Below are 27044 nucleotides of genomic sequence, written 5' to 3' on the forward strand. Positions count from 1 at the left end.
GAAAAAGGAAGCATGTGTTTATATTCAGCACTACTGACTTGACAGTAGAACTACGTTTTGCTCTATGGATACGTCGCTGTTTTGCACATCTAGAAACTGATTTTTTTTTTTTTGCCCCAGTCTCGTTTGGAAAGTAGCTCAAGCTCTGTGAGGTTGGATGGAGAACATCTGCCAATAACTCTTTTTTTTCCTTCTTTTTTTATATGTATATAGCCTGAGATACTTTATTGGGTTATGGTCGGAAATTTGATTGGGTCAATATAGCAAACGAATATCCCTTGATATAAACCTTTTCATCGTGTCTCTGGCTGACTGCTTAGGGTCGATGTCCTGCTGGACTGTAAACCTCCGTCTCAAGTCATTTACAGCTTTTAGCAGCTTGTTTTTCTTTTTTTTCTTCTTATTTTTGACCACTAAAACGTCTCCATATCATGATGTTAAAACACCATGTTTTGTGATGGGTATTGTTTATTGTATATTATTTTCCACATCATGACTGTTGTGACAAAATTCACAAGTCATACCTACATGCTACATGCAAACATACATTTGGGACCCCCCAAAAATTATTTAGCCACAATTATCTTCTAGATATGTTATTTACAGTCCACAGACTTATTTTGTTGCTACCACAGATGCTATCCAAGCATATATGATTATTAATAGAAAGTCCAAGCAGGTCTACAAATGAGCCGCTATATAGAAGGCCTACATGCAGGACAATGGTTATTTTGTAAAATTGACTTTTATGCAGTCCCTCATCAAACAAACAAATTGAATAAACTTAATACTAGAAAAATAATAGATTTAAAAAGATTACAATCTGTGTCAATGGGTTCTACAGAAGAAGAAGAAGAAGAAAAAACCTTAGAAAGGCCAGAATGAAATGTATGGTCGCCAAGCCCTCTTTATCTGACCAAGTGCTTTGGCGCTTTTGGGGAATTTTCTAATTAAATCTTCTGCCAGAAGGTTTTTCTATTTGCGATTTTCCATTTTGTTGAGGTCAAGAGGTTTTCAAGGGGGTCCATGGAAAAGCTTTTAGGTCACCCTTTGCAGATTTTCGCTATTGTTGAAGAACCTTTCTTTTTATGGCAATCACAACGTTTGCTTTATCAATTTGTAATTGTTGCATTGAAGAAATTTTCCCCTCCCTGTATAATGCATGCGGTTCAGTTGATCGAGACATTGGTGAGTCAATCTTAATGACATTTTATTGGCAGTTTTAGCCCAACTTTCAGAGACGTTGATGAGAATTTAGAGAGAATAAATGGTTAAATGCCAAAAACTTTGGTCTTCTCATCGAATTTGAATGTTTTAACAACACGTGGCATTAAACCCTAGTTATTTATTCAAGGGCCTCTCCGCAAAATTACACAACTGCATTAAATACATTTTTGATTACCGTACATTATTTTACGAGTGATCAACAGAGAAAAGAGAAAGGAAAAGGAGCACGGAGAGAACAAAAGCACAGTTCATAATCAAGCTTTGCATAAGTGCTTTTGCTCAGCTTTTATACCTACTAACAAGATAATTATGTATCCCCTTTGACAAATGAATGCCCGCTAAAATGACTCCAATCATATTCCTCCTGAGCTTTTGCAGGTCCAGACCATGAATAAAAACCTTGAATAAGAACTTGATTATCTTATTACGAGCCATTTCCTCCATCGAGATAACAAATGCAAATAGAAGGTTAGAGTTTTAAAACAAAACTTTGGGTTTGATTTTTTTTTTGCAATCAACCCTAGTAAAACCGAAGGTTATGACCATAAAACAATTGCGGGAGAGTTCACTGGCCGCAAGGTGATTTAACGGATTACCCCGGTGAGCTGTCAGCGTTTTACTCACTGCATGTGAACTCCACAAACGGCCATTTACGGAGTTTATTGCCCTCTCCCTCGTAGCTCGTTGTACTCATCATCTTTGGTCATTATTGCCCTCTCGTGTGATCACATGCAGAGGAAGGAGGTGGCTAGAGGCTTTGACTGTATATAAAGGTAGATCGGCCCCCCGGTCCCGGTACCTTGCAACCTCTCTCCGCTTGCCTCAGCATCTCTTCTCTCTCGGCTCTCCGAAAAAACAACCGACACCACCAGAAAATGGCCTTCTCTGGAAAATGGGAACTTGAGTCCCAGGAGGGATACGATGCATTCTGCAAGTTGGTTGGTAAGAATAAAAGCAGCAGATTTTTTCTCAGGATTTATTCTTTATTTCTCTCTCGACGAGCTCACGTTTCTCCTTACCTACGCTGCTTCAGGAATCCCCGATGACATCATCCAGAAAGGACGTGACTACAAGACGGTCACGGAGGTCGTCCAGAACGGGAACGACTTCACCTGGACGCAGCACTACCCTTCCAACGCCAAGGTCACCAACAACTTTACCATTGGCAAGGAGTGCGACATGCAGACTATCGGAGGAAAGAACTTCAAGGTAGGAAAAGGACATTTCCGGAATATTGTACAGACGTAGGAAAGACGATGTTCTCTTCTGTGTCTGACGAGACGTCTACGGATGTCTGAATGCGATTGGAAGGTGTATGGTGTTGATCAAGTGGACCAAAGGGTTAAGGGCAATGACTTGCCAACCCTTAGCCTTAAAGGTTATCAATGCCTATCCGGTGTTTGAATGGTTGCCTCACTGACCCCCGTCGTCCTCTCTGTGTTTCCAGGCCACCGTGAACATGGAAGGAGGCAAGCTGACCGTGAGCTTCCCCAACTACCACCAAGTCAATGAGGTCAGCGGGGACAAGCTCATCGAGGTAAACACACTCCCTCAGGCTTTTAACGCAGAGAGAGTCATGCAATGACAGCCGTTTTTACACCCGGCTCCCCGCGGGGACCATTAGAGTCGTCAAAAGTTATACGGGCCTGCGGCTTGGGAAGCAACTCAAGCTGACGAGAAAACCGAGACGTGTGGCAACGCCGCCGAATGCAACCTTAACAAGCAATTTAGTCTCGCCGTTAACCTTTACACCTGTGTTAATGGGAAACAGCTCTCTTTTTACACTTCTTGTTTTTATGCAATGATGGTATTAAGAGAACTTGAGAAGGGGATACTGCAGAAATGCATATTATAATTACTGCGATAACTGCAATAAATGATGGGTATTTTCTTTATGCTGCTTATTTTGGTGGGATTTATTGCAATTTACCAATCAGCTGTTGGAGCATGATGCCATCTTCTCTGTCTTGCAGACCTCCACCGCTGGCACTGTGGTCCTGAAGAGAATCAGCAAGAAGATCTGAACACAGACTGACTGTTAACATTTTGTACAGCTGCAAAGGAGAGCTCAAAGCTGTCAAAACGAGCAATAAATTAAGAGTCATACCAACATGAACCTCTGCTTCGGTGTGTGATTTAAGAAAACGCATCATTTTCACAACAAATCGCATCTGCCAGAACTTTTGTAACACTACAAGAACTAACTTATGAGTTGAGGAAAAAAAAAAAAAATAATAATAATAATAAGAGTCATACCAATGACCAATATATATATATATATATATATATATATATATATATATAGAATATAATGTACTTATGCAATGTAAGTGTAAAAGTTTCTTACTTCTCATGTAACACCCTACGCATCACGTGACTGTATACGAGTTGTGTTGAAAAACAACCATGTAGTCCTTAGTTAACTTAATGACCACTAAAACAGACGCTACATAGATGCCATCATGGATACAACATGACTAACCAATCAGAATGAACGAGGGGATTCCTGGACTTCTGATTCAGCCTCAACAAACATAATCTAAAAAACTGCATTCAAATATTGAATTTGTTTACTTATTCCTGACTGAATCTAGTCTTTATTACCTTCTATCATGATAATCAAGGTAGTTCATTTTCACATGGGATTAAAGCGAGGCGCTGTAGAAAAAAATGCACAGACTCGTTCCAAAATAAAACATATAAAAATAACTGTGTGAGGTTAGAGGGCAAAAATTAAGTCTAAAATGTAAAAATCATTTATAAGTCGGTGAAGTTGTCTGGAAAATTCCATTTTCTTCTTGACTACACAGTACATACTCACTGTGGGTTTCAGAGTGAAGATATAATCACTAATATATTAAATTTAAATAAATTGATGCAAATATGGCTATAAAATAAAACAAACCGGATAGTCAGATGTGCAGATAACTCTCCGTGGTACATATCCTTAAAGCAGACTATGAGTAGGCTTCAGAACATCATGTTAAATTGCATCTGCTCAAAACATGCACAAACTACATGAGACTATTTAATGAACTGTAAGACCTGCTGGCTTAAAAACTTCCTCCTACAGAGAAATTATTACAGTTACAGATGCAGGGGCCTGTTTCTCAAAAGATGTTATTGATTATTGCCGAATATTTTTATATATTTTTTTAAAGTCGTTTTCAGCCAAAAGGATAAGATCAACAAAAAGCCCCATGTTCCTGCTCCCATTTCCTAACAGATTAAACATTTGTTTGGATCTTTTTCCACAAACATGAGCTTCCTGTCAGTGATTATCGCTGCGTGAACGCAGCCGTGTTCACCGCAGGCCACACTCCCACCTGCTGATCGCATCATGCAGTCTTTGCTCGTGCACTCCCAGCCGGTAACAAACCCGATGTCTGTCATCTGGGAAGCTACATAACAAAAGTTTGATTTTTTTTTTTTTCATCTAATTGAAACCAGTTTTGACTTCTGCCCATTCTTTAATATCTTTTTTTTAACTCTCTTTTTGAGACTTTGTTCTGTCATCTCCTCTTATGCCCTTTCTTCTCCTTTCCCCCCAATAACCCCCAGCCCACAACACACCCGCTTTTTGTCTTTCTCTACATCTACCCTCTTCCTCGGTGGCTCCCAGCCAAGCAAACAATCAGTTAATTAACCAGCTCAGTCCCAGGATCATTGTAGCAGCTCTCAGAGGAGCGCTGCGAAGGCCCTCACGTCTCTAAATTTACAGCTTCATTAAGTGGTCTGGAGAAAAGGAGAAATCTTTTGGAATAAAATTGCCAGAGTGAAACCTGCGAGTGTTAGTGTGTGTGTGTGTGTGTGTGTTGGCCTTGACTCCGGAGCTGGTGACTCAATTGCTCCCTAATGAAAACAAAATCTCTGTTTTTTTGCCTCTGAGGTGGCGATTGTTTTGGTGTAATAATGAGCCGTCCTCTCTTGCCGGCACAGACGCAATCAAGATCCCACACTCCTCCGAAATTAGGGTTGGAAAGGCAACGAGCAAGGTGTCATTTGAGCGTGTTTGTGTAGCCTGTCGCTGGTGCAATCACGCCGCAATATCACTTCCTTTGTCCTCGCAGACAAACAGGCCTAATTGGCTATTTCCGAGGCTACCGCTTCTGATTGGCCGTGCTGCCTCTTTCTGATTGGCCTCCGTCTCTGCGAGCACAAGTGGGAGAAAATGGCTTGTTAACGTCTCAGGATTGGGTTTTCCCGTGCCGCATTTCTGATACTAAATATCGGGAGCACTTGGGAGCCGGAGCCTTGGTGGCAACCTGGATGAATTCCGGACAGGAAACCGCTTGGGTTTTGTGACAATCAACCAATTTCTTTCAGAGAAAAATATATGTATTCGATGCAAACCTTCGGGTCGATTTCTGCTATTAAAAGGGAACAAAAATAATGAATAGAAACAAACAAAGTGCACATTGGACTTCAACAGGAGATCCATCAGTTCATTCATCCATCCATCCACTCCTGTGCCAACTTTCTCCTTGCAGAGTTTCAGGAGGCTGATGATTATAATCAGTGGGCTAGAGGCATTGACTACTAGCAGCCCACACACACACACAGGACAAATAACCATGCCCACACACTCTCACTCCATAGGGCAATTTAGAATATCTTAATAACGTAGCACGCAATAGCTTTGGTTAGTGGGAGGAAGCTGGAGAAACGGGAGAGGACCTAAGAAAAAAAGGTGGTAAAGTTGAAAACTAAAATCAGAAGGGTGAGGAGGGATTTGAACCCGACTGGGACAACGGCGCTAACGGCCAATTAGGCCCAAGTCTGACGTAAAACTGTGGTGAGTCGAGTTCTGAAGAGAAGAGCAGAAGTAAGAAAGTCAAACTTTTGCAGGGACGAATCATCAGAAATCATGTCAGTCTGCAAAGTGAGTAATGTGGGACTTATCAACAAGTCAGATCACAATAAAGATGGCAGCTTGCTGTTTTAGCAATCTGGTCTGCGTGAAAACATTTCCAGCAGGAGAAAGGATGTGATTGTGGAAGATTTGTCTTTTGAAAGCAATGCTCAAAAAAAAAATAAGTTAAATTTTATTTCTGTTGCATTTTTCAGCAACGAGGCATTTCAAAGTACTTTACATCACAAAAATACAAAGTCATATTACACACAGTCAATGATTGAAACATTACATTATGTCAAGTGCCGTGATGAAGTAATTTAGGTGATGTGCTGTTAGAGCATTTTAAGTATAGTTAACATGTTGTAGCTCCATATAGGCCTGGAAAATCTGAAACAATAGTTTAAAATATGTAATACTGATGGAACGTTGTTATTTAATGCATTTGTTTTTAATTGACTTGGATTCCAGATCTGAAATGTCATACATCCACTTCTGCAGTGATGTTCAGAGGACAAACGTCTAATGGCGGTTCAGTATTTAGCATTTGTTCATTTTCATGTGGAACATGACTCCAAATTATTTGCATGTTTTTTTTTTTGTTTTGGTTAAACATAATTCAAATATTTGACATAAAATGCTGTAATACTTTGCCGCAATTCCACTTGACCTGGTGTTGGCTGGGGTTTGCAATGCAGCCAGTCCAGGGGCACCGATCATTTTCCTCGACTGGCTGGATCTGCAGATACTGAACAGCGAGTAGTTAATTTACAGAAGATTTCAATAGATCTTTGTGTGTGTGTGTGTGTGTGTGTGGTGGCAGCCCTGTTTTCTTGGTTTTTTTTGTCTGTGTACATTGTCAAATTGCAATGGTTTCGTCAGATAGAAGCGAAACTCGATGTTGTCAAAAGTTTCTTTAATTGGCTGAAAAACTTGACAGACTAGAAAAAAAAACACATTTTTCTCTGAATTTACACAAATGTAATTTCAGCTTTGAACACAGTCATTCAAAACAGAACATAACACCGTGCGTGATACTTACTGAAACCCGACATAACAGTATTGAAATTTTTACAAAATAACACCTAAAAAAGAAAACCCTGGAGGAGACAAAAGGTGTAGACACAATTAACTTTGTTGTTGTTGGGTTTTCTCTAATTTGTTGTGCTTTACGCCTAAAGGACGACAGAAACGAGGACGAGGTTGACACAAGGAGGAAAAAAGAAAAACCCAGTAAGGGAGAGAGAAAGTAAGTGCTCAGAGGGATGATAATGAAAGGGTGACATACCACAGTGTGATTGGCATTAATAACCTGGAATTACCTGAAACAACAATGGGAACACTGGCAATTTGCTTAAATCACTTCTGTCTTGGTGAAGAGCAGTTCCTCCTATTGAATGCAGAAAACCAAGCAGAAGCGCATTAGAGCTGAGGAACATGCATATGGGTCAGCGTGCTTCAGACCAACTGCTAGCGTGATTTTGTCGTAAAGCTCCAAAGACCACTGCCCTTTGACGTGACAAAAAAACAGTACTGGAATCCATAATTTCTGCCAAAAAATGTTGGGAATGCAACAATAACTAGCTGATTCTTAGTGGAATTGTCATAAAGCAGGATCTGTCTAACATTTAGGATAGCCTGAAAAAAGCAATCACTCCACCAAGCCAAGCTGATGTGTTACATTTTGTTTAAATCCCCGTCCAGCAACCAGGGACTCTCTGGAGAGGAATGGAGGAAGCTCTCCTCTATTTATGAGGATTTGAAGGTCTTGTCAACATCCTAACAGCTGCGATGAAGCAGATTCGAGGCAGAAACGTTAGTCCTTAAATCTCTTGTGAGAAGCCTCGGCGTTCTCGTTCTCGCAAGAATTGATGACGTGCTCTTTTGAGTGAAAATCCGCTGATGTTACGATGGACCGGCGACCTGTCCAGGATTCAGCCCGCCTCTCGGTCAAAGACTACAGGAGATGAGCATCAGCCCATCTCTCTAGTTAAAGAATAGATGCAAAGAGATTTATGTTATCTTCCCGGATGCAACTCAGCAACACCAGCTCTCACCAGATTTTCTTCGATTTTTCTGTCTCTACCAGAACACATCGTACTTCGAATAAGGAAAATGGCCACTCTGTTCACTTTTGAAGAACAAAAGTGTAAGATTTGAATGTGTACAGCTAGGATTACATACCAATTATCAGACGGAGGCTCTTTTATCTGAGGAACGAGGCAAGGTTCCAGATCAATAAATTGTTTTCTTCTACTATATTTCGACAGAATAATCTAAGTTTTGCCCACGTTTTACTTAAATAGCAACATCCTCATTATTTTTTTAACATCACCATAAATGCGTCTCCTATCATCTATGTTTACAGATTCATCCCAAATCAATCTGCTCTCTGTCAAAATTGCGTCAGAAGCCAAATACGTGAAAGCCTACAGACTGGTGCAGAGGTCTGCCGTACGGAGGAGTGGAGACAGAGCTCCATAGATGACTGAAGGCCTCCTACTCACACTCGCGCTTTTCTATAGCCGAATAATGTAAGACGCGAGGCTGAACGGCATTCTCATGGCAGTGACCTCAACTTGACTGCGCACTTATTTTTATGCTTTGAAAAAGTACAAACGCACTGTGTTCGGTGTTATTATTGATGATTGAAGGAACGTCTGGTTTTCGTTACAATTGTATTCTCAATACAACAAGAAATTATTCAGGTATGTCAGGCTGTTAAAAAACAAAAATGAATCTGAATCATGGACAACAAGCAGAATGTTAAAGTGTAAACTCTCTGAGGAAAGCTATTGCAGCGTTCAGATGGGATCTGCTCTGTTCACCCATTTGCCATTTTGACACTGAGGTGCCTCCTAGATACTGATTGTGGCATTTTTAAATGATTAAGTCTGATGAAACTTGATTCCTGATATGAGGGAGGTGCACAGGTAAACACTAGGTGGTGCCAGAGCACTTGTCCCTTCTTTTCTGGAGAAAAAAAGTGCCCTTTTGAAATAATTATTTTTGTTTTGATTTTTTGTTGTTGTTTTCTTAAATCGTATTGTTTGGGGCTCAAGGCAGCGTTTCTGAACGCCACTGTCTGATTTTCTTCTTTTTTAAATTTTTATTTACTATTATTTGTTATTATTTTTCTATTTATTATTATTGTTATACTATTGTAAATTATAAATTTGTTACTACTTTAAGGAATGTAGAAAATGGATTTGTACGAGGGGAATGGGAGCTGGTTAGTTTTCTTTGAATTGTACATTTCAGAAGCATTATTAACCGGCGACGTTTAAATAGCCACTTAAAGAGACCCCAGTGCGATCCTGCATGTCAATAATGCCAAGCAGTAAACAAGCCATTCATCCGTCCCTTCATCTATAAAGCCTCGCTCCTCGTGCCCTGTAGCCCAGGACGGGGCCTCTCCTCGGGGGACAGTAGCCAGCTTTGTTTCCGTATCATGCCTCACATTCCCCAGACCTGCCCTGGTTCCCTTACATCGCCGCTCTGTGGGCAAGGAGCCCAACCGGCCTTCCAGTCAAGAAACCAGCTTCCATCCATGCACCCAGTCAGCCATCCATTCATCCATTCATACACCGAGCGGCTGACTCCATGTACCCCCCTCTGGCCCAGAACAAGGCCTCTCTCTAGGGGACAGTAGTCCGCTTTGTTCCCCCTCCTCATGCCTTACATTCCCTAGACCTGCCCTGGGTCCCCCCTCCAGGCACAGGCCAGTAGGAGGGGCAGGGGTCTCTGCTCGCCCCCGTTTCCCCCTTTCTTTTTCCTATATTATTGCTCTCTCAGACTCCACAACCGTCATAGCATCTTTGATTTTTTTTTTCTGTAAAGGCTTTTCTCTCTGACCACTGATGTCCTTCTCTTTTTTGTTTTGTCATGATAGTCTATGATCCTGTGTTTCCCCTACATCCAGTCGCTCTGAGCCACCGCCGTGGCTTAGTTGCACTGTTCTTGCTAAAATATATCTTCTTACAGGGCTGCGACCAAAATGATTATTTTAGTTATCGATTAATTTATCAGTAGTTTTTGACAATCGGTCAATTAATCGAATAAAAAAATTGGCGTAATTGGCTGATTTTTTACTTTTTTTTATACAGTATTAAAAACATAAAAAATTAGCAAATACACAACTCAGTTCCTTTTTTAAACTAGAAAATCAGCTTTTTACAGCATTCCTTTATACAGTATACGCCTGTCATTTGTAGCATCTGGAGCTAAATAAGTACTTCTAACATCAAAATGTGAAAAGCTCAGCCATTTCTACTCGACTTAACCTCAAAACAGCGTAGGGCTAATCTGTGGACTAATTTTTTGGATTGACTGGTTAATAATTTGAGAGCAAATGGTGATTAATAGAAGATTTTTTTTCACAAAATTTATACTCAAGGAAGCTAAACAAGGTCACTCGAGTTTTGGGTAAAATATATTTTCAAAGTTTTCTTTATTATTTCAACTTAAATGAAAGATTTATATATATTTTAGTTTGTATATTAACAATTAATCATTTACTAGATTAGTTGACGAGTATTTCGATAATCGATTCATCGCCATTAATCATTTATTTTATAAATTATTTTTTCAAATTATCTGGCCTAACCTGACCAGCGCACGGGAAACGGTGTGTGTGTGTGTGTGTGTAACCGACCTATGCAATAAAAAAAAAAACAGCTTTCCAAGGTGAATACACCTTCTGTGATGCAACCCGACCCCTGAGCTGATCCAGGATCAGCACCATCCACCAGGCTCACCTCTATTCAGCCACTCGCTTGAACACAAAACGCAGTGTAAAAAAAAAAAAGAAGAAGAAACCCTGATCCAGCGCCAGGGGCTGTCTCTACCTACAGCCCACTCCTTTTCAGCCAGAAGAAGGGTGGAGGCGTAGGCCATAATTAAAGATGGCGGCCACGCTGTCGCACAATGGCTCAACACACAGAGCCGGCTTTTATTGCATGTATTTTTCTCAACAGGAGAGTGGGCAGTCTACCCTCTATGAGGATTTAATTGGTTTAACAGCTGGAGAGGAAAAAGCAGGAGGAGGAGATGCAAGGAGGGAGGAGAAATGAGGGGACCGCTGATGGGGAGGGGGGGAAGTAGATCCAGCAGTGGCAAGAAAACAAAGACAAGAAGAAAAGTGAGTCACTGGGATTTAAAATCTGCTGTGTTTGATGTTGACAAATTTAGCAGCGGGCAGACTGACTTTACATGGCATGCTGGAGAGGGGAGGTTAATAATTTGTAGCCGTGTGACTCCATTTACACGCTGCGTTCACAAGCATCCAAAAATCTGGCTGGGAGAAAGGGTGGCACTTGCCTAAGAGAACAAAAAAATAAAAAAAAGAGAGAGACAGGCAGGCGTGGGCGATCTGGCAGGTAACATCTACCCTGCAGAATTGTAGACATTTTTATAGAAAGATGAAAATGAGAGGTGGTCCGCCGTGCGTTCTCCACCTCCCTCACACAGTTTCACCATCAGCTGTGTTGAGTTGCCCCTGGTTTCGTATTTTCTGGTGTCTTCGTCCTGCCTTTGCTAAGAAAATAAAAAGCGGAGCAGAGCCTTGAGGCTGTGTGAGGGCCCTCTGGAGGATCTGCATTTGGGGCCGGGGCCCTAACCTCGAAGGTAAAGGCTGGTTCATGTTACCACACAGATGACTGAGAAGAGGGAAATGTGGGCTTTTTAAAATCATATCTATTTATTTGGGATAATATCAAGCAGAAAGAAAGTATACTTATACTTATATTGAAAACTTTAAAAAATCTTCAAACTTTGAAACAAAAAGAGGGGTTGGAAAGCAGAGCTTTTTAAAACGGGAATCCGTTTAATTATGTTGACGACGACGCGTCATCTGGAGCAGCAACAGCAGCTTGGTGTAAACAGAAAGAGGTTGTTTCCTTGACTAAAATATATATTTTTAAAAGGCAACACAAAGAGTGGGTGTGTGGATACTTGGTGGCAAGACAGAAAAAAGAACAGAGTGAGCGCTCTTACTTTACCCACAGATCCTGTTCCTCGGAGAAGGGTCGGTGGTTCTGGTGGATGGGTCGTTTCTTATGGTCTTGTCTTTGTAGAACTGTTGGTTTGCCACATGTTTTCTGTTTGATTTTATCTTTGAACAACGTTTTTTACATAATGTGGGATGAAATATCCATTTTTGACACATTTTCTTGCTCAAAAATTGACAAATTGAGTCCCCCCCACTCCCCCTCCCCCATCTGCCCGTTACCGGCGCAGGAGTTGGGGTGGAGGTAGCGATGTTAAGTAGCCATGTGAATCAGCCATGTGTTTGCAGAGATACGCTGTCAACAACCCGAATTCAAGCACAGAGTTTGCCATTTTAAAAAACACTGGAAACTGCTATTTGAAGGATGGGAAAGTTTTGTCAGAACTTTGACTTTTATACTTTCTGGAAAAAAATAAATCTAAATTTTCTCTGAAATTTGTGGGTTTTATCTTTTCTTTTCCTCTCACAACTTCTTCTTTAATCTCTCACTGTTACTTTTACAGAATTTTCCCGCTTTGGAAAATAAAGAATATTTCTATTCTATCTCTTAAATCCCTGGGCGGGGGGCTGGTTTGATAGGTCTCCAAGCTACCTTAAAACCTATTGAACTGGATACTTTACCATCAGTGCTGATGTCCTGGGTTATTTTATGCATTAATGCTCAAAGTCAGTGCTAATAAGCAACATTGCCACTCTGGCAATCACTCTGGCAATTCTTGGCTGAATTCTTGGTTCGCTCTCTTTCACTTTTCTTTCTGTATTTTCACCTTGAGTCGCACGCCTGAACGCAACTGAAAAGGGAAAGTTGTATAAAGGATGATGTAGTGCTCTCAAACAGACTACATTTAAAGAAAAAAACAACATTTACATTCCCCTTTAAAAGCCTCAAGTCTGTACTTAGCCTACACACGGGTGAGATACATTACACACTTTAGGTCCCTATCAAATGGAGGCTTCGGTTTCAGCGTGGGAGGATGCGCGGAGGAACGGACGGTAAACGCGTGTAACAAGTTGAAGGGAAGGACCTCCCACCGCGGCTCTGCAGAGACAGAGAGGCTTATTTCACACTTCATTTCATACTCATACGTCCAACAAAAGCACTTAATATAGTCCAAATGTGGCCAAACGCCAAACAAGCACGTCGAGCTGTAAACACCGTAGACGGCTGAGCGCGAAGACGGATGGGATTTCTGTGACGCCTACCCTGCTTGTGGATGTAAAGTAATGTGGAAGATGGAGGAGCCCAGTGGAGAACGAGTGGTGCTTTAAACTGGAAATATACCCCCTGATCTTTTCAAGTAATGTGTTTGTTTATTTTTTAGAGATTTGGGCTTTAGTGGAGTTTTGAAAGAACATTTTTGCAAAAGAGGAAGCTCAACACTGTGAAAGCGCTAAACTTTGCCAAGTACTTTTGGTCCAGTTTCTAGTGCAACTATCTTAGTGCACTTGAAATGAGACAAAACTTTTAAGAAAGATTCAGGGAGCTTGTTTTAAGTCAATAAGTCCTTAATATTGATGACAAAAATCCTAGTTCCATTGGCAGATTATTTCACTTATAACTTGGGGAAAATGTCTTGCTATTTGCGAAATAATCTGCCAAAGGAACTAGTGTTTTTTTCATCAATATTAAGGAATTACTGACTTAAAACAAGCTTATATGTCCAGCTGGAAAGTCACATGTAAGTTAGTTTTCTCTCTTTTATAGTGTACCAGGATATTTGTACTGGAAACCGGACCAAAAATACTTGGTAAGACTTTGCATTTTTGCAGTGCAGTGCACTCAAAGAAAATAAAGCACAACATATTCTCTGTCTATTCTCTGAACGGTGTAGTAGAGTTTTCGTGGTTCGGCCTAAAACGTCGTTCTCCTTTCGTTGAACTCCCGGCCAGCACAGGAGGAGCTAATATCTGACCTCACGAAAGGGCAGCGTGGGATGGACAGCGAAACAGTGAGAGGAATCCAAAGCGATGGAGCCTCCTTCACAGCTAACACTCGAGGCCTCTCAGGTGACAGATTCCCCCTCTGTGCTAGAAATCCCAGAGGCAGGAGGACGGCCAGTAAGTTCCAGAGCGCCTGCGGTAGGCAACTTTCACCCAGAACTAATTAAGACTGAATCCTGCAGAGCTATCATGGCTGAAAGGTCCTGGAGGTCACGTCCTTTGGGCTGGCACAGCGGGGCTCCGGTGCTCCCTGTCAAGCCGTAAAATCATCCACAGGGTTTTGTTTTTAGCTTTAAGCCGGTTTTCTTCCAGTATTTAGTTCTATTAATGTTCTAATCAACTCTGATTGCAAAAAAAATAAATAAAAATAATACAGCACATCCCCATAGCATGATGCAGCCTCCACCATGTTTCACTTTCCTTCCACTTCACAATTATTCACTACTAGTTTTAATGTGACCACATAAAAAAGTGAAAAAATAAATAAATAAAAAACTCCAAGGAGTATAAATACTTTTTCCGACCACTGTGATATTACAGCGTGACACCTCTTGGACGAATCGAGACAATCCTTTCAAAGACAATCCGACCAACGGGGGCAGAAAAAAAAAAGAAAGAAAGAAAGAAAGAAAGCTGTGGTGTTCAAATCTAATTCATATCGCGTCAGCCAGAAGGGATGAGGTGTCATTTCCCCATAAACATAATTCAATGATGTGAACGGAGGTCAGGAAACGCAACGGCGTAGTGCTGAACACGTTTGGCTGAGACGAGCAAGTGTTGAGGGAATCAATTCTCTGGCTGGAAGAATCAATGTGAGCTGACACGTTGCAGTTTTTGTGCCATTTTATATTTGGAATAGCATTGAAATGAAGCTTAAATCATTATAATTATTCTAACACACACGCACACGCACACACACACATGCACATAATTAGTGCAAAGAAAAAGTTGTACATTTATATTTGTTGTACTTATTTTATTGTGTAAAAAAAAGTGTGAAGTTTGTGTAGTTACACACGAATAAAGGAATAAATGAAAACCGATGACGCGGCTATGAATTCTCAATATTCACACGAATCACCTATTGTGTATAGGTGGACGATCTGCCTGCCTTGCAGCAAAAGGTCCATTTGTAAAATAATATAGTTGCTGACGGATGATGAAAACCTAGAATTCAGTGTCTCGGAAAGCTAGAATATTATGTAAGATCAATAAAAAATATTTTATGTCTGGCAACGTCTCCAGCTGTTTAAGGATGGTAGAGACACTAGGAAAGACTTAGAGATGTAACTACAGAAAAAGGTTTTTCTACAAAGAAACTTCTCCAAATGGCAGAGTGGACACAGAAAAATTAGTTTATTCTAGATTAGGGGCGTATTCACATCAGCACTGTTTAGTCCACTTTAATCAAACTCCAGTTTGTTTGCCGAGAAAGTCCGGTTTCGTTTGGGGACAAGTGAACGCGCAATCGAACTCTGGTGCAGATCAATAACGTGAACTCAGGTTCGCCTAACAATCTAGGTCTCCGTTCAGCTGACACAAACTCCAGCATAAGCAAACATGTGGATGCAAGCAGGCTGGAAAACTGCTCCAAAAGCAGGAAGTAAACTTTCACGCAGGGCATTCTGGGTAAATAAAACCAAAACAAAACAAATAAGTCCAGCGCTAGCAGGAGATATGGTTCGTGGTCTTTCGCCAAAAACAAAAGAGATATACTACGGCCCACTAAAATGCGACGCTACTCCATTTTTGTTTGTATTTTGTCTTCTTCTGAGATTTTCATGTCGTTTTCCTTCAGTAGTTCTTGTTGCAGCACCACCACAGGCGAGGGAGTGAACAGGGTTTTTCAATAAGCTGAGACAGTAACAAATGTTGCATTTCTGGTCCCCAGTCGAACAGAGTATAGGTTCGACCGTACTATCAGGTATGAAAACACCCCAAGAGTCAACAGTCTATTCTGAAGGAACCTAGTTTGACAGATTCTCCACCGCATTAGCAAACTAACTGTGCATCTGCATGCAGGTGCTTAAAGCAATGACTGTTTGCTTTTTTTCTTTTAGGTGTTACTTGTCCTGGGGGAAAAAAAAAATCAGGCTCTGAAAGAAGAACATTTCATTCTTTTGTTCTACTTATAAATCTGGCCATAAGGCAGACGTTTTGTGTCTATAACTGGAGTCACATCACATTGTTGGGAGGGGGAAGAAAAAAAATCTTTCAACCCTGTCACTTTCAGTCCTTCGGTGCTAATCTGCCGAATTTATCTTCTGTCGCTGAACTGTTTATTGGCAGTTCAATCAATACACACACATTTTGCTTGATCATGCAAATAAGACGACCAGAAACAACACCCGCAGGCATGCAAAACAAGCCAGACAGACACACACACACACACACACACACGCCCGCACACAGGGACACGGCCACACTAACAACTGCCGCACATGCAGCGTCTTCAGCTCACACAAGCCATTTGGCTGAAATGGTGGCTGATGAGGCCACACGGCGATGGGGTGTGAAATAATGTCCTGACAGACACTCACATGCGGGCACTGTTCAAATCATCCACACACACACACACAGATACACACTCCAATCAGAATGCAATGAGCCCATGCAGAGAACAAAATGGGCAGAAAAAAGACCGGGGAAAGCGAGGGGGAGTTGGAAGCAGACAGAAAAACAGAGAAGACTTTGGCTTTCAACTCTTAGCCACAACAACACATTCTCTATCTCTCAATTTTAAGACAGATCTATCTTTTTTACCAATTTCTACCCATGACTCTTTAAACAAAAGGATTGCAAACGTAATATTTCTGTCTGAAAAAGAGTTTGAATTGCATGCAGTCTTCCTACAGGTTGATTGATACACTTGGTAACAACAACGCACTGGAGACACGATCATTGTGCTGCTAATCGATAGCAATAAAGTTTACACACCAATTTTATTGGAAGAGACAAAGAAAAGTACAGAAAAAACTTCTCTCCAAAATATTAATGCAGCTTATATCCTTGCTATCCCTGACAGTTTGATGATTCGAACTGGGTAAACTGTAAATCTCTCCTTACTGTATTTCTTAAAATAAACTTTGTTGACCTCGAGCATCCTTCATCTGCTGTTTTGGGTGTTGAATCTCTGAATGAGTTCATTCTTCTTCACAATGAGTTGTAGCAACATGAGCTCTGTCCTCGTTCATCTTTGTTTGGCTCGATTCTGGTGGTAGCCATAAACATTTTTACAAATTGTAAAAAACCTGTTGTAAGTTCTGTCACGTTCCCTGTCCCCGTCCCCTACGTCACCCTACAAGTAAAACCCAAAGTTTTCAAACAAAAACTCTGCTGTGGAGCAAAAAAAAGCATAAAGTCAATCAAAATCTGCTTTATTTTTTCTCATCCCTTGCATGCGCATGTCCGTTTTTGCAAACCTACTCGGCAATCTCTTCTTCGTTACAATCCTTTCATGTGGCTCCCCAACCTCCTACATCCACCAGTTTGTTTTCCAGGCCTTTCTCCTGGTAGACGTCCCACCAGGAGCTGGGCCTTCACAAAGACCTAATGCCAAAGAAGTAAAGGAGAAAGAGCTGCGAAAAGAGAGACGGGGAGAGGGAGAGAGAGAGGACAGCTAGGAGAAAACAGAGGGTGAGAGGTCACTTAAGAGAAGAGAGCGAGCAGAGAGGAAAGCCGTAAAGACGGCAGAGAATGGAGGTGGAGAGAGAGAAAGAGCGAGGGGAAGACGAAGGACATTGAGAAAAGGAGGCAAATAAAAGCGAGACAGTGTGTGGCGAAAGCGGTGGAACAAGAAAAAGGAGGAGAGAGAATAATGGGGACCAGACAAAGATGAGCAGAGCTGGAAAAGGAGCCTGGGAGAGAAGGAGGGATAAGGATTTGAGACAAAGAGGCATCCAGCTGAGTGGAAAGGTGGAGAAGAGACAGATTTGATGAAAGGAAATCAAGCTTTTGAATAAAAGAGGCGAGGGAGGGAGCAGGACGGTTGCCTGGAGCCTGTGAGCGAGTGTGTATTGTAGGGGATGGAGGGTCATAAGTAGCTGCTAAAAGGCTTGTGCCACCTCCACTGGAGGAGGAGCCCTTCAGAAAACATCTCATCAGCTGAATGTCTCGGTGCGTGTGCTGTTTGGAGAGGAAGTGTTTTCAGGATCAAACATCGGGCTCAGAAGTTCCTCTCTGGTTGAGAGATTGCACATTTTCAGCCAAACGCGATGACAGAGACACACACAAACCGTGCACACGCCATCTGGACTGTATGCCCGAATGCTGACGCTTCGGCCCCAATCGTCATCTCAGTGTCAGGCGGACGAAGTGCTCTGCTCCGATCCGCTCCGATCCAATCCGACCCCTGGGACTGCACTAGCTGCATTTGCATCCACTTAGGGAACCAGATTAAAGCGGGCTTTCGGCAGTAACTCGATTTCTAAAACTGCGAGGTGAAAGCGAGACCTGCCGTTCCTGGCCTGGCAGGGGGGAGCAAAGGAAAACTTTAATAAGATGAAAAGTTTGGTATTCTGTACAAAAGCAAGAACAAAAAAAAAAAGAGTAATAAATAAAGGTCATAATGTGTGAAATAATCTGACACCCTGCCGCTATGTACCCATAAAGAGTTGTTGAGAAATGAGTACGGCCTCACTGCCCCTCATGCTCTCGAGGTATTTGTTAAGTCGGCTGTTTGGCATCATTTCCACTGGAGGGCAGTAGAGAGTTAACGTCAGAAATCAGAGGAAAGTTCACGGCGATGGTGGAGGCGAATCTTCATAGCACACATTCTCACTTCAGGACATAAAATAGAGGCAGTGCAGATTGCTGCGTTTGGATACACATCTGCAATCTCCCTGATGAAACACTTAAGAGACGCGCAAAAAGAACTGACTTGTAATTCCCAGAACGTCGTCCCTTTGTAAAGCGTTGAGTTCGTTGCTTCTCTTGCGGTGCTGGGTTCTTCCGTTCAAACGTCTCCACCACTATTGGTGGGCATTTATCGCATCGTATTTCAGTTATTGGGAAAGATTTTGTATCGTGAGAGGATTTTTGGTTTACAGTTGTCATGATCAATTTCAACTATTTACAGTGAAGAAAAAAAAAAAACACTATGATCAGCAGTGTTACTTTTGCTATTTTCTCCACTGTTGCAGAAGAGCATGTATAGTCAATTAATGTCAATTAATTTGAAAGTAGGATTAAATCCAGTTGCTGTGTGCAGCTCAATGATACAAATCCTTTTTTCAAGCAAGCTACGTCTTGAAAAGGCCTTTCTCGAATGTTTTTCAAGAACAGTCTTTGTGCCATGCTGTCACAGTCATACAGTTTCCTAAAAATCTAAAAAATATATAAATGATGTCTTTTTTTATTGCTATCACAATAGAACTACAAGATGTTGCACTAAAATAAGTCAACATCACCCACTCCTTTCCATCACCACTGGCAAGACCAAAGAGCTTTCAGGAGGTGTAAGATTATTATATACATTATATATTAGTATATATTACTACATAAACCTGCACAAGATCTTCCACTTAACATAGTCCCTTCAAAACTAACTTACAACTAAGTTTTAAGCAGGAGCTTGCTTTAAGTCAATAATTCCTTACTATTGGTGAAAAAGACACATTGTTTCACTTATAACATTGGAAAAACTGTTAATTTTTTTAAAGTTCACATTTCCTGCTCAAAAGTCACATGTAAGTTAGTTTTCTTTTATGTCTAGAGTAGTAAGATGTCTGCACTGGAAACTGGACCAAAATTACTTGGTAAGATTTTGTGTCTTTGCAGTGTGTGGAAATGCCACTCGACAAATCCAACCGTCTTTTCCACACTTTGATGCTTCTGCTTTCACGTCTGCATCAACAACCACCTCAGGTGGTGAAGTTGACAGCTATTGATTACATTATAAACAGCTGAGAAGATGAAGTGTTGCCTACTCAGCAAAAGAAAAAAAAAAGAAAAAGTAAAGTCAGATTCTGCCATTTTTCATCCATAGAGAGAGTCTGTGAGGATAACCGCTGGCGGTGTTCACGTTAATTCAACATCAAGTCCTCTGATTTGGACCCAGATGCAAAGAGGTTCGCTTGAGCAAAAGGAGAATAAATACCTCTGGAGCTGAAAACAGCCCTCTGCATTGTCGGCGACGTCTCCAGTCTGGTTGACTCTAAAGCTCATAGCGCTCTTGCTAGTGATCAAACGTGGCAACGTGGAGGCAGCGCTCTCACCTGCTCCCATCCTTTTAAGTCGCCGTTTTTATCTGAGCGCCGCGTGGCTCCAGTGGACAAAAAAACTATTGTCGGGGAATAAATAGAAATGATCGCAGTTGTCACTGTGGAGAATGAAAGAAAAATAGAACGAGGGACAAATAAAGAGGTTGACATTTTTTGCTCCATTGTCCCCCCAACTCACCCCTCTGCCTCAAAGTGATGAAACACAGAAGAGAAAGTGTCTATAGCAAGCATAGCATGTCGCTGAGCTGTCAGGGCCTTGGTAAGTCAGACAAAAGGTGTGTGTGTGTTTGTCTGCATGTGTGTGTGTAGGTGTCAAGGCCAGCAGCACACGCTCTATCTAACGAATGTCTTCACCTCAGTGTCTCACGATGAGGTGAAGCTGTGTGTTTCTCGCCAGAAGTCCCACTTCGGTTTTCCTGTCACTAGAGGACCGGACGCAGGGCGAGGATGGCATGTAGACAACTTACTGCTGGGTCTGTGGATGAACCATTATATGCTACTATTATTATTATTATTATTATTAGAGGAGATTCGTTTTCATTAGTTTGGATGTTTTTGCCGTTTGGTAACCCGGATTTCCTTTCAATGCTACGCGGAAAGATGATTTCTTCCTTTAAAACTTTATTTTTGTTTCTTTGTGTGTCTCATAAGCTTCCTTACGGTCCTCTTCCTCTTTCCCGTCCACCTTCCATCCCTCCTGGCTTTCTTTCTGTTTTATTCTAAGTGACATTTGTGTTTCGAGTCAACTCTGGTTAGTCACCTTTGCATTGATCTCCGTTTATAATGCTGTCCATTTCTCATTCTTTTCTGTAATAGAGCAATATGGTATTTAATTTGTGTTAACTTTTGATTTTGCTTAATTTATATGCTTTATCACTGAATAGCCTATACACCATTTTGCCTGATTTACATAGAATACAGCAGCATTTCTTTGACATGCTCGTCCTTCTAACGTTTGTGTTGAGCGTGTTTCTGTTTAATTAAAATAGAATCTTTATTCTCACTGTAACAATAAAACCTTGGGTGCAATTCTCCAGATAAAAGCAGCGTCTCACTGGAAAAAAAAAGATTACAAATAAGTAGTTATATTGTACTTATCTCTTGATAAAAGTTACTGCTACTTTGCAGACAAACAATCTGGCTCTACTTAAAGCTAGAAGAGAAATTCCCCAAACCATTTGATGCTGTAACTACGAACAGACCAGGTTCTATGACATTGTATGTGAAGATGACTGGACATATGTGTAACACACACATTTTTTGTTTTTATTTATAAGACTTGGTCAAAATTAATTTATTTTCCTTAAACCTACCAGTTATGCATGAGCTCTTTTCTGGTCATACCGACAAGTCAAAGCATTTTCACTAAGGAACCACATTCACCCAGATACAATTTTAAATGTGCGCACTTTCATTTAAAATGTTGGGTTTACATGCCTGGCTCAACAGAATGGTGATATGTGAACACACACACTGCAAAACCAAAAATATTTTTGATCTAGCTTCAAGTGCAAATATCTCAGTACACTTGAAATAAAACAAAACTAACTTACAAGTAATTTTTTTATCAATATATGAAGATATTAATGTTGATTTTAAAAAGCACTATTTCCATTGGCAGTCTATTTTCCCCATGTAAGTGAAATAATCTACCAGTGGAGCACCTTTTCATCAGTATTAAGGAATTATTGACTAAAAACAAGCTCCTATATCTTGCTGAAAAGTTGTGAGTTACTTTGGCGTTAATTCAAGTGTACTAACGTATTTGCACTTGAAAGTAGATCAAAAAATGTTTAAAAATTTTTCCCCAATTTTTTTTCTCCAAAATATTTCGGTTGCAAACGAAGAGTGCCCATTTTTCAGCACAGTTGCCCCAACTCCCTAATAAAACGCAGTAAAATAGCTATTTTACAGCTAGCCATTTTACTGCTAACATCACAGCTATCACGTTAGCTGTGATGTTAGTCGTAGCATTACCACAAAAACTGATCTGCACGTGCCCTGCTAACATTCATACTTCTTCCCATTTGTTGTAACCACAAACTTCCAAATATTTTTGTCATGATTTTAGAAGATTAATTGTAAAGTGATAAATAAATCGGATAACTTTCATTGGACGTGTTGAAAACGCACACCGATTCGTGGTAACTTTCCTGTGCACAGTGCGCACTTCTATTTCTGCGTCCTCCTCAGACTGACAGTATATTTCTCCCCCACCTTATTATCTATCATTTCTAATCGGCGCCTCCTCTTCGGTGACTTACCGCTCGTCAGAAACCCTCTCCAACCTCAAGGCTCCTCCGCAATAAGCGAAAACATGTCATTACGGAGACGCCGCGTCTTTTACGTTCCCTGTTCGCTACTTCTGCTGATGTGTCTGCGGAAGAGCTTCGGCACAGGGGTGTCTCCGGACCTCTGCAGCACTTCTCCGCGCCGAGTGATAATGAGAGGAATTTTACACAATGGACCCACTTTTCTCTTTGGAGTCAGTGGGGAGAAATAGCGAGTAGGGCGAGTAGGGCGAGAAAAGGGAGAAAACAGGATGTTGGTTGAAAAGAGAGGGCTAACACACAGCAAAAAAAAAAAAATAGAGAGAAAGAGAGACAGAGACAGAGAGAGAGAGACTACAAGAGCAAGAAAGAATGATTGCCTGTTGACTGAATGAGAAAGGATGCATCATTTAATAATTGTAAATCCTACAAAGATGGGGTGTAATAGGACTTTCTTTCCTCCCACTGCTGCGTCAGTAATTCATCCCTCCCTCTCTCTATCTATCTCTTTCTGCCTCACTCTTTCACTCTGTCACCCATCAATCTTTTTCCAATTACCTGCTCTGTCTATCCACAAATCCATCATAATCATTTCCATGGAAACGGGTTGCATCCTCCACTGGCTTTGGCCTATTGTTAAATATAATTGCACACCAAACAGCAGTCTTTAGGAGGGGAAAAAAAGAAAGAAAAAAAAAAAACAGGGGGTTGAGTGGGGAAGCAGAGATCTGGATATTGTCCCGGCAACTAATGTCTCTCCCGCATCTCCAAAGAGTCAACTTCAAAGATGATTCAGGGCTTAATTTTAAACCGTGCCGTTCATTCATCAGCCGCTTTATTGGCCATTATGTGCGGATTGGCTTCATCCTGGGCCGATGAAGCATCTTCGTGGCCCTTGTGGATGTCAATTATTTTGTAAATGGAAGATGACAACGGTTAATCCAAGCTCAGCAAAGCATAAGAAGTCTTTGTATTTTTTTGGGGGGGGGACAAACAAGGAGCAGAGACCACAGAAAAACTCTATTAGTACGGGTTTTTCCCTTCTGTTCGCAACTTGAACTCTTCCCAAATCTGTGATAAGATACTTTTGCAGAACCTTTCACATTAAACCCACAGTGGTGTTCTGATTTTTAGAGAGGGGATTCTGTGTGTTAGATCAGATTTTAAGGGAAATGGACTAGAAAAAAAGCGCTTTTCTAATCATTTTTGACCACTCAAAGCACTTTACACTAGAGTGACATTCACCCGTTCACACACACTTTTATACACAGATAGGTAGGCAACGTAGGATTAAGTGCATTTCCCAGGAGGAAGCTGAAATTGAACGTAGAACCTTCCGATCACAAGATGACTAACAGTCGCCCAGCGAGATGGTAAACGAGATGTTACGCCATTATTCAAAACACAAGCCTCTGCTGTGTATGTGATTTCTTTTTCAGCCTCATTCACTCCGATGCACTAAATAAAATCCAGTGCAACCAATTGCCCTCAGTTAAATAATTTGTAAATACATATATTACTTCTATTTCATGTATCTTGTAGGTTCGTATGTATGAAAAGGTTCGGTGTGTGGAGATAAAATGGGAAAAGTTATTTTTTGGGAGCTGTCATTGTGGAAAAAAAAACTCTACAAAGAAATAAGTAGAACCCGATTTTATAGTCTAATTTTAACGATGGGATTATGAAAACAGCAGCTGTTCATAATAGTTCTAATGACCTGCATTGGGTCTCTCCTCATAAGGATTTTCCTTCTGATATGCCATTATTCAACACCTACTTGTGTTCAGTCTGCTGAAAGTGACGAAACTTTAAACTCTTGTTCATAAATCTCCATAGTTTGGCGGATCTGGAACCCGGAACTGTTGACATATGTGGCGTCACGCCGATATGACGTCACATGTAGGCCATGGCAGGTGACATCATGGCGACATGACATCAACATGCCATGTCGCCATGACTTGTGACGTCATAGTGACATGGCATGTTGTCTAGAACAAGTCACAAGTTCTAGAGCAAGTCACATGTTTAGAACATGTGACTTGCTCTAGAACAAGTCTCAAGTTCTGGACAGGTCACATGTCTAGAACATGTGACCTGCTCTAGACAAGTCACATGTGGCAAGTCATAGATGCAACATGTTCTAGAAGCTCGCTATAGAATAGGTCACTTTCCCAGTGAACTGCGAGAGAGAGAACATTTGCACCAAGCGAAAACTTGCTAAGCTCAAGACGATGGAAGGCACTGGAGCTCGCCAATCTTCAAACATCTTCCAACAGTGGAACAAGGTGCTGACTCAGGAGAACGAGGCCTTGAAGCAGAAAATCCAGGAGCTTAAGGACAAACTTCAGCAGGCCGAAGCCAAGAACCCGAAAGCTTCAGCCTGTTGCCACTTAATGCAGGAGCACCACCAGGAGCTGAGCAGCCTGAAGAAGAAACACGAAGATGTCGTTTGCCGCCTCGACGCCAACCACAAGTTCGAGCTGGAGCTGGCTGAACTGAAGCTGGAGCAAGTCCAGAAAGAGTTGCAGGAGGAAAAAAAACTCAGACTGCAAGGTGAGAATGAAAAACAGGAAGCCGTGGACAACGCACGGGCGCTTCAGGAGAAACTGAAACGTTTGGAGAAGATGTCCAAAGGGCCCGCAGTGGATCGCGAAGTCGCGGAGCTTCGGAAAATGCTTGGAAAAGAAAGAGAGCTGAGGGCCCAGGTGGAAACGGAAAGCAATAAGCATTTTCAAGCTTTGAGGGTTCTGTCCGAAGAGATGGACCAAGAACTTAATAGAGAGCGAGACCTCAGGGCCCGAGCGGAGACAGACACACAGGAGGCTGTGGAAATAGCAGAGATCGCCATCCTGAAACTGGAAGAGATCGAGAAGATGCCAATGGAGTGCTCAGGTGAGGGCGGAGAGCACACTCGGGAGAAAGTTAAAGGCGGCAACCAGCAGCTGGAAGACATGCTGCGAGAAGAGAGAAAACTGAGGCTCCAGGCCGAAGCCGAGATCAGCGACCACGTCAAGTCCATCAGCGTCTTCTGCGAGGAAATCAACCAGGAAATCAACAGAGTACGAGACGCATTGGCCCGCACAAAGGCAGGGAAGGAGGAGGCAGTGGAGATCGCCGAGATCCTCCTCAAGAAACTGGAAGAAATCGAGAACTCGTCCAAGGAGCGTTCGCCTTTGATCAGGGCGGACGGTTGTGAGAGCCCCAAATCTGACCTCCAACTCCAAGAGGCGAAACGACTCATGGTCCAGGCAGAGATGGAAAAGATCGGGCGGTTCCAAGCGTTGTTTGAAGAGATGGACCAGAAACTGAAGAAGGAACAAGAACTTCGAGCTCAAACGGAGGCAGACAAGCAAGAGGCTATAGAAATCGCAGATATTCTCCTCCAGAAACTGGAAGAGACCGAGAAAATATCAAAGGAGCTCTAAACTTAAGTGTTTTAATAAATTTGTTTTCCGTGTGTGGAAATGTTAATGTGTTGTCAGAAGTTTATTGTTACCTCCGTCATTTGTCTAATTGTTCAAAAAGCTTAAAAATACACATGAAACAAACAAAAAATAAAGAAACAAATAAACAAATAAATAAACAAACAAACTAGCTAACTAACAAACAAATAAACAAACTAGCTAACAAACAAATAAACAACCAAACAAATAAAAAAAAATAAAAAAACAACAACCAAAAAAGCACTTTAAATGTTTTAGACATGTTATTGGTTGGTGCTCCACCCTCTTGTTGGTTTTTATTGTGACTTGCTGGGAAATTAATTGGCCATTAGGACATGAATTAAAGGTCTGAACATCTTTGTTTTAGCTGTTATTTTTATTTTTATGTTATTTATTGCTTGCAGTTTATTGTTGCTCTGTGCTCGTATTAAATGTCCAAAAAAGCCTGAGAAGAAAAACACAAGAGAAGAGGAAATCAACTAAAAGACAATGACAAAAAAAAGAAGAGAAAAAAACATGGGGCGCTTCAGTTATTGTTCATTCTAAAAAGAAAAAAAAATTAAATCAAAAATACAATAAACATCAACAAGAATAACCTAAGCAAAAACAAAATGAAACAACACTGCAAAACATGCAGATTGTTTATATTCTTTGCAGCTTATTGCTTGTTATTATTAATATTACTATTATTATTGTTTTGTTTCACTTAATCTTGTTTTCATTTTTATTTTAATCCTTTAAGAGCATTTAGTGTGAAAATACTTATTTCATGCTGAATTTATTTCCACTTTGAGCTGTGATGCCAGATTGTACAGGCATCATTTTTTTTTATGTTACTCTGAAAACGTGGAGGAACGCTAAAAACGTTGCACACCAAAACCGAAGAGGAAACTTTTTTCTTTCCCCCTTGAGTGCTTGTGTCGTCCCCTGACGGAAGGACGCCCTGAGGGGGGAGCCTTATCACATAATACTGCTGATCAGATATGTCTTTTGGTGCAGTTGTCGCACAGCCAATGCTTTTAATTAGTTTTATATATGTGGTGCATAAAGAATCATGCAGGATTTGTGTTCCAGTCTCTACTA

General features: G+C 41.2%; 2 protein-coding genes across 2 annotated transcripts; both read left to right on the forward strand.

Moving 5' to 3' along the window:
- The first annotated feature begins 1716 nt into the window (after positions 1–1716).
- On the forward strand, positions 1717–3343 carry fabp6 (fatty acid binding protein 6, ileal (gastrotropin)). The gene is made up of 4 exons (XM_014978335.2): positions 1717–2169; positions 2261–2436; positions 2675–2764; positions 3201–3343. Exons 1-4 carry the CDS (start codon positions 2103–2105, stop codon positions 3249–3251), a joined length of 384 nt encoding a protein of 127 aa, XP_014833821.1. The 5' UTR covers positions 1717–2102; the 3' UTR covers positions 3252–3343.
- A 21406-nt stretch (positions 3344–24749) lies between these two features.
- Positions 24750–26687, forward strand: LOC106925326 (uncharacterized). Its single transcript, XM_014999613.2, has one exon. The coding sequence runs from the start codon at positions 24750–24752 to the stop codon at positions 25941–25943; it is 1194 nt and encodes a 397-aa protein (XP_014855099.1). The 3' UTR covers positions 25944–26687.
- The last annotated feature ends 357 nt before the right edge of the window (positions 26688–27044 follow it).

Source organism: Poecilia mexicana, unplaced genomic scaffold (assembly GCF_051168715.1).
Source record: "Poecilia mexicana isolate PSO_F unplaced genomic scaffold, ASM5116871v1 scaffold_17, whole genome shotgun sequence".
Taxonomy (NCBI): Eukaryota; Metazoa; Chordata; class Actinopteri; order Cyprinodontiformes; family Poeciliidae; genus Poecilia; species Poecilia mexicana.

What these genes read in the sequence shown, in the direction of transcription:
- fabp6 (XM_014978335.2), top strand. Translation starts at nt 2,103, where the DNA reads ATGGCCTTCTCTGGAAAATGGGAACTTGAGTCCCAGGAGGGATACGAT. An exon ending in TCGGAGGAAAGAACTTCAAG is followed by an intron (nt 2,437 to 2,674) that starts GTAGGAAAAGGA and finishes CTGTGTTTCCAG; the next exon opens with GCCACCGTGAACATGGAAGG. An exon ending in GCGGGGACAAGCTCATCGAG is followed by an intron (nt 2,765 to 3,200) that starts GTAAACACACTC and finishes TCTGTCTTGCAG; the next exon opens with ACCTCCACCGCTGGCACTGT.
- LOC106925326 (XM_014999613.2), top strand. Translation starts at nt 24,750, where the DNA reads ATGGAAGGCACTGGAGCTCGCCAATCTTCAAACATCTTCCAACAGTGG.